The 16,633-nt window shown below is 40.6% G+C and overlaps 1 protein-coding gene across 2 annotated transcripts in view; it reads left to right on the top strand.

The window, feature by feature from the left end:
* The window catches only part of IGHMBP2 (immunoglobulin mu DNA binding protein 2), a 102,407-nt gene that overhangs the window by 45,055 nt on the left and 40,719 nt on the right, over positions 1–16,633 (top strand). For both annotated transcript variants that reach the window (XM_077460787.1, XM_077460786.1), the window contains exons 6-8: positions 5,252–5,452; positions 8,979–9,126; positions 13,309–13,483. In XM_077460787.1, the coding sequence (XP_077316913.1) occupies positions 5,252–5,452; positions 8,979–9,126; positions 13,309–13,483 (524 nt within the window). The remainder of the gene's footprint in view (positions 1–5,251; positions 5,453–8,978; positions 9,127–13,308; positions 13,484–16,633) is intronic.

The raw sequence follows: 16,633 nt of genomic DNA, 5'->3' as shown, positions 1-16,633 counted from the left end.
TCAGTGTGCACATGTCTAATAATTACAGAGCTGCAATAATGTGTGTCATGTAATGTATATTTGCTTGGCATTCAGCTTTACGTTCAAGCTTCACACAGATGTAAAAGAGCTAATTCTGACTTGTATTTATTAGAAAATCATTAAAGGCCTGTTCACACCATGTCATTGCCATAGAGTGACAATGTACGTCATTATGAATGGCATCTCCGCACACAATGCACTAATGTGCGATCCCAAAGCATTAGTGCATTTTTTGGCAGTGCAACGCAACGCACAATAATGCATTACTGCACATTGTCTGAGCTGCATAGTTAGTCAGGTTGAAAAAAGACACAAGTCTATCTATTTCAACCATAAAAAAAAAATCATAAAATCCCATATACCCAATCCCACACCCCCAGTTGATCCAGAGGAAGGCGAAAAATTCCTTCCTGATCCCAGAGAGGCAATCGGATTTTCCATGGATCAACTTTACCTATAAATGTTAGTACCCTGTTTATATTATGTACATTTAGGAAAGAATCCAGGTCTTTCTTAAAGCAATCTACTGAGCTGGCCAGAACCACCTCCAGATGGAATCTATTCCACATTTTCACAGCTCTTACTGTGAAGAAACCTTTCCGTATTTGGAGATGAAATCTGTTTTCCTCTAGACGTAAAGAGTGCCCCCTTGTCCTCAGTGTTGACTGTAAAGTGAATAACTCAAAACCAAGTTCACTATATGGACCCCTTATATATTTATACATGGTGATCACCCTCAAGAGTGAATAAATTAATTTCCTCTAATCTTTCCTCATAGCTGAGCCCCTGCATGCCTCTTATCAGTTTGGTTGCCCTTCTCTGCACTTTCTCCAGTTCCCCGATATCCTTTGAGAACTGGTGCCCAAAACTGAACGGCATATTCCAGATGAGGTCTTACTAATGATTTGAACAGGGGCAAAATGATATCTCTCTCTGGAGTCCATACCTCTCTTAATGCAAGAAAGGACTTGTTTGCTTTGGAAACCTCAGCTTGGCACTGCATGCTATTATTGAGCTTATGATCTACCAAAACCAGTTGTACTCCCCCTAGTATGTATGACGCATGCATATACTTAGCCCCTAAGTGCATAACTTTACATTTATCAACATTAAACCTCTTCTGCCACATAGTCACCCAATTAGACAGTGCATTGAGGTCAGATTGTAAATTGGAGACATCCTGTAAGGATGTTATTCCACTGCATAGCTTGGTGTCATCTGCAAAGACGGAAATTTTTTACTTTTAATCACAGACCCAATATCATTTATAAAGATATTAAAAAATAAGGGTCCCAGCACTGAACCTTGGAGTACACCACTGAGAACCTTGGACCATTCAGAGTAAGGGTCCTTTCACACGGGGCGGATCAGTTCTGATCAGCCCCGTGGATATCCGTTTGCTCAGCGGGGATCACTCCGTCGATCCCCGCTGAGCAGGGAGATGACAGGTCCGTCTCTGCACACTGCGCAGGGACAGACCTGTCACAGCGCCGCTCTCCCCTATGGGAGATCGGATGACGGATGGAAAAATAGCTTTTTCCTTCCGTTACACTTTTTCGGATCGGAGCGGGTCGGATGTCAGCGGACATGTCACCGCTGACATCCGACGCTCCATAGAGCTCTATGGAGCACCCGTTCAGGTCCGCCTGAAAAACTGACAGGCGGCCTGAACGGAACGTCAGTGTGAAAGGGGTCTTAGAGTCATTAACCACTGCTCTCTGAATTCTGTCTTTTAGACAGTTTTCTATCCATTTACAAACTGATATTTCCAGGCCTGTAGACTTTACCTTGCACATGAGCCGTGTGTGGGGAACTGTGTCAAACGCTTTTGCAAAATCCAAATATACCACCTCCACGGCCACCCCTCTGTCCAAGGTTTTACTTCCTTTTCATAAAAAGTAATCATGTTTGTTTGACAACTTCTGTCTTTCATGAATCCATGCTGTCTCTTGCTTAAAATTTTATTTTTTTACAGCAAGAACTCGTGTATGTGGTCTTTTATTAAACTCTCCAGTATCTTCCCAACTATAGAAGTTAAACTAAACTAGTCACCACATTGGCCCTACGCCAATCCAGTGGTACTATTCCATCATTAAAGAGTCCCTAAAAATTGGATACAATGGCTTTGAAATGACAGAGCTCAATTCTTTTATGATCCATGGGCGGATGCCATCAGGGCCAGGTGCTTTATCCACCTTTTTTCTGTCTAAATATTTCTGGACCATATCACTTTTGAGCCATTGTGGATCATTTGGGGCTGTGTCATTATCGCCCCCATTATGGGCTCAGCCATGCTCCTTCGTATAGGCAGAGCTGAAGAAAATATTTAATAAATTTGCCTTCTCTTTGTCCCCAGTCACCCACTCTAGATTATTTTTTAAAGCGCCTACATGCTCAGACCTGACCTTTTTTACTATTAATATATTTGAAGAATTTTTGGGGGGTTTGTCCTACTATCCTATCCTATCGTTCGTTTTTGAGTTTTTTGCGTCCTTGATTTCCTTTTTACATATTCTGTTATATTCTTTGTAACATTAAAATGATGATGGCATTCCTTAATTTTTTATATTTTTTAAAAGCTCTTTTCTTATGGTTTATAGCTTTTTTTTTTTTTTTTTTTTTTTTTTTTTTTTTTTTAAACTTTGGCTGTGAGCCACATAGGTTTTATTTTTAGCCTTTTACACTTCTTGCCCATGGGAATATACTTTGCAGTGAATTCACAGTCACTTTGAATAATTCCCATTTCAGTTCTGTGCCCATTGATGCCAATAATCCCTCCCAGTCCAAGTCCTGGAGAGCAGTCCTCCTCCTTGGGAAAATTAGCTCTCTTGAAGTTACGTGTTTTTATCTTTCCCGTACGTGTTTTTTGCTTACAGCTAACCTCAAATGAAATCATGTTATGGTCACTGCTACCAAGATGTTCCTTTTTATATGAACATTAGTAATAAGCTCTGCATGGTTTGAGATTACCAGGTCCAACAGAGCATATTCCTAGTTGGGGCCTCAATAAACTGGACCATAAAATTGTCCTGTAATAGGTTTATACATTTTTGCCCTTTAACTGTCCCAGCAGTGCCATTACTCCAGTCAATTTCTGGGTAGTTAAAATCCCTCATTATTATCACTGTCCCAGCCCTTGCAACCCTTTCCATCTGTGCACGGAGCTGAGTCTCCACCTCCTCATTAACATTGGGTGGTCTATAACAAACTCCAATTATTAACTTGGACCTGCGCACATCTATATGCAGTTCCACCCATAATGCTTCAAACTCATCACACTCTCAATCAACCAGGTCCTCTTTCCCACTCATAACAAAAATTAAGGAAAGGGGAAAGGGAATGTAATGTTGCCCACTAGTATTAGGTCAATTTAATTGACCAATAATTGAATCATTCACCCTATTCGGGCGTTGATGCCGTAACCAATTAGCATATAGAAAGAAAAGGGGGGTTACAGGCCGGCAGACCCGGACTGTAAAGAGGTTACTATAGGCAACAATAAATAGTTCAATATTCAATAAACTGATTTGACCAGTAGAATTTTAATTATTATATTCAAAGTTTTACCATAAATAATTGTTTAAAACCAAGTGCAATTCATAAAGATTACCCATACAAATAAAAATTCATCACAGACAAATAAACCTCACAGGACACACATAAAAAAATATGTATCCAAATACACAACACACAAGGCAGGTCCGGACCAGTTGCTGTAAATTATTGTAACCACTATTAGTAAATGTCAGAGTGTAGAATAATCTAGGCGAACAATAGTTCAATAAACCAAATTAGTCATTAAGCGGTTACCCAATAATTTAGAGCAAAGTGAGAGGGGGGACTGAAATTGATGGACGGAACTATATATGGCCATTATTAGCTAATATTTCAGGCTTGGTAGAAACTTCACATAAATAGTAAGTTCAAAATGTCCACTTCGATAGGTATATAATATGCAATTAATATCCAATTAATGTATATTGATTAAACTTTACTCATATATTCGTGTGGATTTCTAGCCTGGCAGCCTTGCTGTAAAAGATTTGCCCATACATCCACTGTCCATATGGGTAGCGGCAGCTAAGAAAGGTGCACGTAATTAGGCTAAAAGTAAATACCAGTATAGCTGGCAACAGCTAACTTCCACGATATCAATAAATAGCGTGCACTGCAGAAAATTAGATCCAGGCAGTTTGTAAACATTTTAAGGCAACTCAGAAAATCTTTCCATATGTTACCACTGCCCTACAGGATCAGCGCATGGATGTCTCACCACTCCAGCGTTTTTACAAAGTATCGGGATTCAGCCATCTCCTTTTTTTTTTTTTTTTTTTTAATAGCCACATCACTCAAGAGCGAGCAATGTCCATTAAGTAGCTTTCTTCAGCGTTTGTACACAGCTCCAGCTGTCCAGCCGTGATTCATATTAGCCGCCGTTACTGTGTGGCTTGTTCCATAGAAGCATTATTGCCATCTGGCCATCATCCTCACTCTCCACTGTTGCAAAGCTCGACCTGTGTCAAAGTGTGACGTCAACGCGTTTCGCTGGGTCTATTAGCGTAGCTTTTTCTCGGACGATAGCTTTGCTATCTATCGGCTGGTGCGTTGGGATGCCATTCAGAATAAATGACAAAGAATCACACCAATGCAATTAATGGGCAGTGGCAAGCATTGCAATTAACTATACCGTAACGCAAGAGCATGGTGTGAACAGGCCCTAAATGAATTTTAAAAACCTAGGTTACTTGAATGTATACGTTGATCATATTAGCATCTTGTATTCTTAGATACAGCAGCTCTGAGGCTAGGATAGAAGTAATTCTCTGCTGGATTGCTCATAGCATGTTGTTCACGGACATTATAACAGGAGAAGAGTGCAGAGTGATGACTTCTCACTTTTGTATTCTGGAGCAAGCTGTACTGTTGTTACAGTTGAGATGGAGTACCTGGGTCTGCTATCTGCCAGAGTGCATAGGTTAAGAACAGAATTGCAAACCCTTTGGCAGGCAAAACCATTTCCATACAAGTATGTTAACGGTGTAGTTAGTGGCATATCTAGAGTTTCAGTTTAAATAATGTTATAAATATGTAATGTAATGTAATAAATGTAAATATATTATCAATAACTAGCTCTTGTTTCTGAGACATGTATTATGAGTGGCCTTACCCTACCATAGGCCAGATCTTCTGGCCAGTATACACTAAGATTTCCCATTCATTTTTTCTCGAGGTCCTTTGCTGCGCTCCTTCCAATGTAGCTGTGGACAATCTAGTGGAGCGTTTGGCTGCTTATAAAGAGCGAATATTACGTTTGGGGCACCCTGCACGTCTGCTGGAATCCCTACAACATCACTCTCTGGACGCTATGCTGGCACGTAGTGATAACTCTCAGATTGTTGCTGACATCCGCAAAGATATTGACCTGACATTTGTAAGTATTTTTTTTTTTTTCTTCAAATCCAACTTTTTTTCAGAATTACTTTTATTTTATTTTATTTATTTTTTTCTAGCACCACAACAAGCTGATTGTGCTTTAATAATCTTCATATCTTAGTACCAGCAGCTTAACTCCACAATCCGTAATTAAAAAATGTATTGACGATATGTCAATGGTAATGAATGCAGAGCTCTCCTCAAACACACTGGAAAAACAAAACCAGGGTAAAGACAGACTTGCACGCTGTCAGCTGGGTCTCTTCTGGGCTGGACGGTGCTGCAGTTGTTACTGCAATTGTGCTCATCAACAAATGGCAATGGCCAGATGGAGAAGAAGCCTCAAGGGAGCGGAGGGGGGGGGGAACACCATGCTTGGCTGGGGGGGGTGCCGGAGGATGAGGCAGGGGATGAAAGGCAGCCAAGCTGTGAAGGACGGTGGAGCCGACGAACGACTTCATAGACAGTGGGGAGACAGCCCCAGTGCAAGCGGGATGAAGATATGCAGGGAGGGTAGCTGTCGTCCTGACGACGCGTTCCAGGCGTGGCTTTTTGTCAAGTCGTGATTATTATTATTATATTTTTATTTTTTTAATAAAGGACTTGTCAAAAACTGTGTACTGTTCACGACAGCAGATTTCACCACCTAGATGCACCTGTTATTAGTTAATGGTTAATTTATTTTAGTATGAGAAACCCCATATGGGAAGGTTTCTTTCCAACTAGTAAATGAAACCGATATGAGAGGGGAAGGGAGAGTGAGGGGGCATATATATATTTTTTCCCCTTATAAAAGGGTTTGTTAAAGTTTAGGAATATGGACTAAATATAGATCACTTGAGTGTTTTTTTAATTTGTATTGTAAATGTTTTTGAAGGTTTATATTATGTTTGGTATGAGTGTATTATAGTGAATGTTAACTTCACGGGGGAGAAAAAAAAGAGAAGGAGAAGAAAGAGAAAACCCTCCCTTTTTTTTGTGTCACATGAGGATTTGTAGAGGGACAGTGTTCATTCTTAATTATGACACACAATTTTTTTATTTTTTCCTTTCGTTGCTTTCTCTCTCCTTTCATACCCTCTTTTATTGAAGAGAGGCAGGATTTAATGCTAGGGGGGTTTCTGGGGTTTATTTTTTTTTATTTTTTATTTTTTTATTATTATTTTATTTGTTTTTATTCTTTATTTGTTATTTGTATATAAATATAAGTAGAAACAATTAGGTATTTATAAACATTAAAATTGTACGATGTGTAAGTAAAGAAGGAATATACGTTGATATGTTATGTTCTCCCAATTGGAGATATTTATTCTAGTACTTTGATTCAATAAATATATTTAGAAAAAAGAAAGAAACACACATAGGGAACACAGTCAACCCCTTGATCGCCCCCTAGTGTTAATCCCCTTCTCTGCCAGTGACATTTATACAGTAATCAGTAGGGGTGCAAAGGATCAAAAAACTCACGGATCGGATCGTTCCTCGGATCAGAGTCATGGATCGGATAATTTTTCGGATCAGCAAATAGTAATTGACTTTGCAAAAACCTGTGAAAATTCCACTACCATATAGTCCCCACTGTAATATCCACATCTCCCACACTGTAATATACATCCCCCCCCCCCCACTGTAATATCCATGTCATCTCCCCCACTGTAATATTGGCTGAGCATGGCAGGGTATTGGCAGAGTATTGGCACGGTATGGAGGGATGGCTGTGACTGCAATTGTCACAGAGCAGCATTGTGGGCACTACAGATGCAGCCCACAGTGCTGCTGCCACCCGATCTCTCCCCTTCAATGTACAGATCTGTACACAGAGGGGAGAGCGGAATCTGCGTCATCATGACGCTGGTTTGTTTACAAGTGATCGCTCCATCATTTGACGGAGCCATCACATTGTAAACGCCAACGGTTGCACCAAGATGAAAAAAGAAAGAAAACCACCGCTCCAGGATAGCCCTCCAGGACGGATGCTCTTCTTCCTATCAAGGAGCCCCAAGTGCTGGCTGATACATACACAATAGGCAGGCAATAGCAGGAAAACTCTGGATAGCCGCACACCGGAAAAATACTTAAAATCTCATGAGTAAGCACTGATTCCAGTGCGAAACGCGTCCAAATTTTTGTACCCTTTTCCTTTGCTGTGGATTATTTGATGTGATGTGACCCTCCACTTTTAATAAAAACACAGGATTTCAAGTATTTTTCTGGTGTGCGGCTATCCAGAGTTTTCCTGCTATTGCTTGCCTAGGACCAAGATGGGCGCCGCTCCGGAACTAGGCCGAAGCCACGGCCTTTCCTAAGGCCGAGGCCGCAGAGTGCAGCGTGTGCCGATCCAAACGGGGCGACTCGTTCGGATCACGGATTGGTGACGATCCGTTGCACCCCAAGTAATCGGTGTATTTTTATAGCACTGATCGCTGTATAGTTGTCAGTCGATCCAAAAATGTGTCAAAAGTGTCCAATGTGTCCGCCATAATGTTGCAGTCTCGATTAAAAATCACTGATCACCACCAGTAAAAAAAAAAAAAAAAAGAATTATAAAAATGCCATAAATCTATCCCCTATTTTGTAGACGCTATAACTTTTGCGCAAACCAATCAATATACGCCTATTGCAATTTTTATTACCGAAAATATGTAGAAGAATACATATCGGCCTAAACTGAATAAAAAATGGGGATATTTATTATAGCAAAAAGTACAAAATATTGTGTGTGTTTTTTTTTTTTTTCTTCAAAGTTGTCGCTCTTCTTTTTTTATTTATAGTGCAAAAAATAAAAACCGCAGAGGTGATCGAATACCTCCAAAAGAAAGCTCTTCTTGTGGGGGGAAAACAATTTTGTTTGGGTAAATCGTTGCATGGCCGCACAATTGTCAGTTAAAGCGGCGCAGTGCCATATCGCAAAAAATGCCCTGGTCATTGAGCAGCCAAATCTTCCAGGGCTGAAGTGGTTAAAAATGATTGTTTTAAAAATCTTTTTTTGCATTGATGATGTCCCCTAGGGCAGTAACTTGCATATAGGCCTTTAAAATTAGGACTTTTGATTTTTCGTTCGTGTCCCAAAGACATTATTAGAGTTTGCATGTTCGCTAGAACTTTTTGCCTGTTCGAGATGTTCTGGTGTGAACTGAACCGGGGGTGTTCGGCCAATCCCTAGTTATAAGTCATATACCACCAAAAGAAAAAAAAATGACATAAATGTATTTGGGTACAGTGTCACACAACCGCACAATTGTCAGTTAAAGTCACGCAGTGCCGTATCGCAATAAAATGGCCCAGTCAGGAAGGGGGGAGGGGGTAAATCTTCCGCATGTCAAATGATTAAATAGTGTTTTTGGTTTGTGGTGCTCCGTTTCAGTGAAGATCCACTTTAACTCAAAACAGAAAAAATGGCTTTAGTAATATTGTTAACGCCAATAAAATTCATACGTTTTGATGTATAGATGTTGCTTAGGTGTTTTCGCTTTCATTTTGCATTACGCTTATTTTCATATTCATTTTATTGTTGCATTTTATAGGCAAAAATAAGAAAACTACCACGTAAGGAAGAAAAGGGCGGCTTCAGAACAGAAATCAAAACTCTTAGGAAAGAACTGAAGGAACGCGAGGAGGCAGCAATGATTGAAACATTGAAAGCTGCCAATGTTATCCTCAGCACAACGACAGGTTAGTCAGGGCTGCAGCCTCTTCCAGCTCACAATACTATAATGATGTATGAGCTTACTTCCATCACAATTACTTACTACAGCTGCTATTGATTCCTTACTAAAATAGTCTTCTTGCCCTATGATTCATATACCATTTGTGAAAGATATTTTCTGAAGAATATAAATAGAATGTCAGAATGACTTATATGTCTCCTAACAGAGGTGTCCGATCTATCATGGCTGCAGAAGCCTGCTTTCTATTTAATGAATGTGAAGGTGATATACTGAAACATATATGTACCGTGTGTCTTTTAAAGTCAATATACAACCTGCGCCATGTTACTTTAAGGTGGAAGCTTCATTTTTTCCTTGCAAATATTTAAAAGCATAAAACTTAAAGGATATGCCCACTAAAAAGTCACCTTGTTTATAGGTGATGCCTGGTGGGCTGAGTCAACCCCTGGATTTTTAGGTTTCTTGTGTACTCCCAACAGTGAGATTTTCATGCCATAATTACTGGCTCCTTTTATGTCCACTTAGACTTTTGGGCTGTTCCATCCACCTATGTGTGTTCCAACGTTTCCTGCTGTATTCTTCATAATATAAAATAAATTACCAAAGGGAGCACCCAAGACTTGTCTCAGTTCTGGATAGGAGAGTACAAGGGTTATAACTATTGCTGCTTTCCAGGGTTTCGTTAAAGCAGGATTTCTCAACTAGGGTTCCATTTAACTCTAAAGCCCCATACAGACTATCAGTTTTCTGCTCAGTTTTTCCTCCAGGTTTACCAAAACCATGTAGTGCAAGGACCTGCCTGATTGCATACAAATTTAAACTCCTAAGGTTTGACCTCATATTACATGGTTTTGGTAAATCGGAAGGAAAAACTCAGCAGAAAAACTGATAGTGTGTATGGGGCTTTGGGATTCCTTTTTAGAAGGTACTAGGGGTTCCTTGATCAATGAGGAATGTCTGCCTTTCAGATGAGTAACCACTGATGCATTTGATCTTTCTAGCTATCTGGGGGTGATTCTTCCCAATGACAACCAATGTAAGGAGCGTCCTTCCCACTGACCATCACAGTAGTGTACTGTGAGCTGTAAATGTAATAATTTAATACGAGGGTTTCCCTGAAGCCAAGTAATTATTTTAAGGGTTCCTCCATGTAAAGAGTTTGAGAAAGGCTGCGTAATTTCCTCTCACTTCCTACCCTACTGATGATAATGTTTTACTAGACAGGGAGTAAGACGAACTCTTTAAAGCAGGGATCTCAAACTGGCGGCCCTCCAGCTGTTGCAAAACTACAAGTCCCATGAGGCATTGCAAGGCTGACAGTTACAAGCATGACTCCCACAGGCAAAAGCATGATGGGACTTGTAGTTTTGGAACAGCTGGAGGGCCGCAAGTTTGAGACCCCTGCTTTAAAGCAACACAAACAACTACAATTGCTTTTCTTTATTAGAGTAGGGGGAAGGATAGAACCCCTGAAAGATTTTAATTTCTGTCTATGTTCCTGTTGCAGTTTTTCCTTAATGTCTGGTAAACCTATTGCTAGTAGGACAAAGTGAGAGTGAAGCTCTCTAATAGGTACCAGAAAGCCGTGAAAATCTAAAAGACATTCCTCCACTGTGTCCAAAACGAGAGGAAAGGTCTTTGGCTTGACTTCAACTCACGTCGAGGTGTCACTAGTAAAGTCCCTGCAAGGTGTAAGAAACCATTGCATGGTTTATCCCCCAAGTATTAAATAAAATGTGAGTTTTGGGTGGACTGTCCCTTTTTAAAGTTGCCTTTTTTTCTAGTGACATGGACAACAATCTCCTTAGAATCTGATTATCAAAGTTCTAACACAGAGTGGTTCCCACCTGCCTTGTAGCCAACAGAAAAGTCACCATCCTGCTTTTTTTATATATATATATATATATATAGATATAGAACGCCCTTATATTAGAACAAATAAGTCCCAGTGCTGTATACCACCTGCAGATGGCACTGCAAATTAACTAAAGAAACCCATACTACAGGCTCAGCAAGTTTTACAGGGTTATCACATTCATGGCAGCATTACACAGCTCACAGGAGTAGCACAATATTTTAGACACAATGCTTTTCTCAAGTGCAATTACAGCTGCAGAACCCGTTGATACCTTTTATAAAATATACATATATAGGGGTCATAGGTATAAAACTTTTTGAGGGACTGCCTCTTACAGTCTTAAAAACAAATCCTATTCTCCGTTTAGTTCTTCAGAGCAGTATGGTAGTGTGGAAGAGAAAAGCTTATTGACTGCAATAAGCAAAAAGAAGAATCCTCTTAATCCTACATGACAGAACACAGGGCTTTGTGTTCATGGCTGCCTGGGTTATGCTGCCATCTTCAGGTGAATAAAAAAAAAGGCAGGTGTCCCCACCCAGGCATATAACTCTTCCCAGCTCACCAAACCCTAGGTTTGTGGTAATGTTTTTTTGGCAATGGATACATCTGTGAAGAATCTGAATATTCCATCCTGTGGCACTTGCTTGCACTTTTTATTCTAGCCTGTTCAGTACACCCCCTCTGTGGAAAGTCTTTATTTGGAACGGTTGCCTATGGTCCTAGGCAGGGCCGCTGATAAGAGGGTAGCGCCTGCCCTTCTGAATGAGACCCAATAGGTTCAACAGGGGGCCCAGAGTAGCAGGAGTGGGCACAACTACTGGAACCAATCCCAGTCTGGCCCTCCCTGTGTTTACAATATTTTAGTTTTTGAATGAACAGGAAGCCTCTTTACAAAATGCTTCCTGTTCATTCACCCATTCTCTCTCTCTCTCTCTCTCTCTCAAAAGAGAGACGTTGGGTGTCTGTTTAAATCCCTGATATTTCACCAACCCCTACAGGGCTGTTGAAAAAAAAATGAAAAAAGTGAAAAAAAGGTGGAAATAACCATTAGGCTTGGTTCACTGTTCTGACAGCTAAGCTGTACGGGGCCCCCATGATTTCTAACAGCAGCCTGGGGTCCAGAAGGAGAGACCCTATTATGGAAGATCTGGGACTTTCTGTATTGTTCTTGATTGGCGCTGTAATCTGCATGCAGTACCTACTTCAGGGTAGGTAGCTGATATCCAGTGTGCTTGCTGGCAGAGTGCTTTAGAGGTCCAGGGCAGTGATACCCTGTAAGGCAGTTGTGTCCCTAAAGGCCCTTTTGGTTATGCTCATCGTGATAGTAAAGTTTGGGCCTAAGGCAATGGAGTGGGGGCTTAGGAGTGTACAAGTTAAGTGGTTTCCCGTGGTGTAAGATCCCCCTTGGTGTTCCCTGGTGTACTGGAGTACCTGGCTGTATACTGGCGTGGGGGGTCAGCTTTGAGTGGCTGTGCTCCTATGCCGGTGGAAATTGATATATTGCAATAAAGGTTTTTTTAAATGGGTTGGTACCAGACTGCAGAACACTGATTTCATTAGGCACAGCTCTAGCAACACAGGTGCAGTAGCAGCAGCTTACTATCTGCAGGTATTTGGTAAACTTTTGTGTGCAGAAGTCTCTTGCCACATTAGGTGTCTTGGCTTCTCTCAACTGAGTAGCCTTCCTGTCTTCTTGTACCTGGGGTAACGGGCCTCAGCATGCCATGGTGGTGCGGGCTCCGCACCTGTAATTGGACGGATCCAAGATGACGTCACTCCCGTGCATAGGCGTATGAGCCGCCGGTAACTGTACGTCAGCTGACACAACGGGATGAACTAGCCGTTGCTTCAGTGCACATGTGCCGAGGAATTCGACACATGCTGATACAGGGGATATCTCCTAAATCGTGCAGGTTTAGGAGATATCCATGATAGCTACAGGTAAACCTTCTTATAGGCTTACTTGTAGTGTAAAGTGGTTGTAATGAGTTTAAGTTTTACACATATATTTATAAAAATTGCTTTCGTGTCTCTTAGGTAAAGACAAATTGTACTTTGGGTTTCTAGGTCATTTTTCCCACAGAGTCTTTACACATGACTAATGTCCTCTCCACAAGATTGGTGACTTGTCTTGGCTCAGAATTTGGTGCCCCCTACCTAATCCTTGCAAAACAGATTGTCGAATCTCCAAATTCTGGCATCAAGTCATGCAAACTCTGTGTTTAATTTAGGAAAGTGGATTTTCATCCTAATTAGCAATAATTGTTCATTGTGAAATTACGGACTTGTATACACATTGATTTGTTTCCAAACTCCTTTCTTTGCCAGGTGCTTCCCCGGACGGCCCGCTGAAACTGCTTCCTGATAATTACTTTGACCTGGTGGTGATTGATGAGTGCGCTCAGGCGTTAGAGGCCAGCTGCTGGATCGCTCTATTGCAAGCGAGAAAGTGTATCTTGGCCGGTGATCACAAACAGCTACCACCCACCATTATATCTCACAAGTAGGGAGGCAAGCACTGCAATGATTTCCATTTGTCTCAATATCATCAATACTTCTGTCTTCTCATTCCATCTTCAGTACATCTTATTTATTGTATTGCTTTACAAAAGCAACATAAACAGTTGATATATGTGATGTGTTTTGCCAGTCAATAGATTTGTAATTGTGTTCAGCCAGTCTTGTGATCCCTTTCAGGCCAGTTACCTGTTTTCTCTGCTGTAGTTAAGCTACATCTAAAATCAAAACTTTACAGTTACGAGATCAGGAATCTTCCAATGACTGCTATCTAAGAGGGGAATTCTTCTCACCTCCTCTTGTGTGTCTGGAATAAGAAGTAAGGTGAAATCTCCCTAATGGGACAGCTGACATAAGAAAAAAAACCTAGCCTAGGTTTTAAACACACTTTTGCTTTATATATATTTCGTCAAAATAAAGTTTTGTCAATATACATCTAGTATGACTAATATCCAATTAATAGCAAAAAATTATATATATATATATATATATATATATAATATATATTAGTATGTATGTCCTCAGCCCTGATAAAGAGGGATTGTTATGCCCCTGGAGTGCGTTGGATTTACTGGACTATTCAATGAGTTGTGGCGCTCTCATCCTTGCTACACCATATAGTAAAGCAGCCCATAGTTTATGCAATTTTCTTTCCTTCCATCAGAGGTGGAAGGAAAGAAAATTGCTCAATTCTCCCCAACAACACAATCAGTGTTGATGGGGGAACCCCTGACGCAGCTCTATTGTGTTGTGCTGCTGGGGAGCCTTCCCCACCATCTGAATACAATGATCACTACCAGCAGTTATAGCTGCCAGCAGTGATGGCATGAAAAAAATCCAGCAGGCTGGTTGTGCTGGAGTTTGATCAATGGATCGACTTCAGTACAAGCTGACTGCCCATAGATGGATTGAGTCCTGGCTGATCCCTGTTGAACCGGCTTTTAATCAATCTATGGCCGGCTTAAAGTGTTACTAAGCCCACAACAGTAAAATCGGTATATATATGAGGTAAAACATGCTTGTTATACTCACTGTGGAAACTAAGGGGTTAATTCTCTGCATTGTATATAAAGGCTTTGAAAAACAGCGCTGGTCTAAACAAAGTGCTAGACAAATATATATGAAAAAATCAAGTGTAAATAAAACAAAAACTTGATATTAGTGTTAAAACTGACAGTAGTAAGTTCTTGCTGCAACCCAATGCGAGACACACACAATATACAACAATCAAAAAATATAGCTGCGCTAAAACTTATAAAACAAAATTATAAAGTGACATAATTTTTCTAATTTACAAAAAACATGCAAAAATAGTGCCAAAGTAATGATTTCCAGGCATATAAGCAGTCCAAAGAAAAGGAAAGATGGATAGGATGCTGAATCTTAGTCCATTTTCGGTGACTCTCAAAAACCACCCTTTACACACGTAGCAGGTGCACCCAGAGTAGAAAGAGATTATCCACCACCAAATTAGAGGAGGCTTACCAGCTGTCAAGATCTCTTTTTAAGGAGATCATACGGGCTTGTAAAATGTTACGTTCCTGGTCCCCACACTGGGCTCTGTTGGTAACACCAATCTATCTGCTCCCTCTTTATGGTATATCTCGTTCCACCACAATCATTTAGTACGGCAAAGAGAGAAGAAAAAAAGCTCCCATAGCATAATTCCGTAAAGATTTATTAAAATATAAAAAGTAAAGTAACAACTCACGAATTCCCAGCAGAGTATAAGCGTATAGCGTATAAAAAACGAGCCGGCCGGCTCTCTCTTGTTTGCACTGCCCGCCTTTCCGGATTAACGTGGAAATGCGGTGACGTCAGCACGCCGCTAACCCTACGTCGTTTCGTCAAAAGTGACTTCTAGTCACTTTTGACGAAACGACGTAGGGTTAGCGGCGTGCTGACGTCACCGCATTTCCACGTTAATCCGGAAGGGCGGGCAGTGCAAACACGAGAGAGCCGGCCGGCTCGTTTTTTTATACGCTTATACTCTGCTGGGAATTCGTGAGTTGTTACTTTACTTTTTATATTTTAATAAATCTTTACGGAATTATGCTATGGGAGCTTTTTTCTTCTCTCTTTTCCGTACTAAATGATTGTGGTGGAACGAGATATACCATAAAGAGGGAGCAGATAGATTGGTGTTACCAACAGAGCCCAGTGTGGGGACCAGGAACGTAACATTTTACAAGCCCGTATGATCTCCTTAAAAAGAGATCTTGACAGCTGGTAAGCCTCCTCTAATTTGGTGGTGGATAATCTCTTTCTACTCTGGGTGCACCTGCTACGTGTGTAAAGGGTGGTTTTTGAGAGTCACCGAAAATGGACTAAGATTCAGCATCCTATCCATCTTTCCTTTTCTTTGGACTGCTTATATGCCTGGAAATCATTACTTTGGCACTATTTTTGCATGTTTTTTGTAAATTAGAAAAATTATGTCACTTTATAATTTTGTTTTATAAGTTTTAGCGCAGCTATATTTTTTGATTATTGTATATAAAGGCTATGTGATCCTGTCTTCTCCGATTTCTCTGTTTTAACTGACTCCAAACCATCTACTGTTAGAACAGAGTTAGGAGTCAGGCTGCACATGCTCAGTTTGGTGTGTATTGCTAGAGAGTTTTTTTTTTTTTTTTCTTGGGAGAGTGCATGTGATCAGCACAGGGCCAATCACCTCTGTCCAGACAAAGGGTCAGGGGAGAATGAAAACTTGCAAGCTTTAAGCAGAGACTGATAGACGTCACAAGACCACTATATACTGCTGATGAGAAAGGGTATTTAACAGTTTATATTTAGTAAAATATTTGCATTTAAATGTTCTGTGGGAGACCAGATATGGCGAATGCAGGGTCCTGGGTTTAGTAACACTAGTAGAACTATAGGCAAAACTTTTTTTTTTTTTTTTTGGATAGAGCAAGGGAGGGTGATAACCTATGTCAGATTTTTTTTTTTGCCATCTGTGTTCCATTGCAGACATTTCTCTTCACTTCCTGTCCCATAGCCACTATAGGAAGTGAGAAGAAATCACTGTAAATTAAGCTAATTCCTTGGGGACCCCCAGGTCACCAGAACTAGTGTCCCCATTTTAAGATTGCCCCTATATTTATTACTTTTCCCAGGACAACCCACAATTTGG

This window comes from Lithobates pipiens, unplaced genomic scaffold, assembly GCF_037356315.1.
Source record: "Lithobates pipiens isolate NorthernLeopardFrog02 unplaced genomic scaffold, aLitPip1_a1.2 Scaffold_10, whole genome shotgun sequence".
Lineage (NCBI taxonomy): Eukaryota > Metazoa > Chordata > Amphibia > Anura > Ranidae > Lithobates > Lithobates pipiens.
This window is presented reverse-complemented; position numbering and strand designations above follow the sequence as displayed.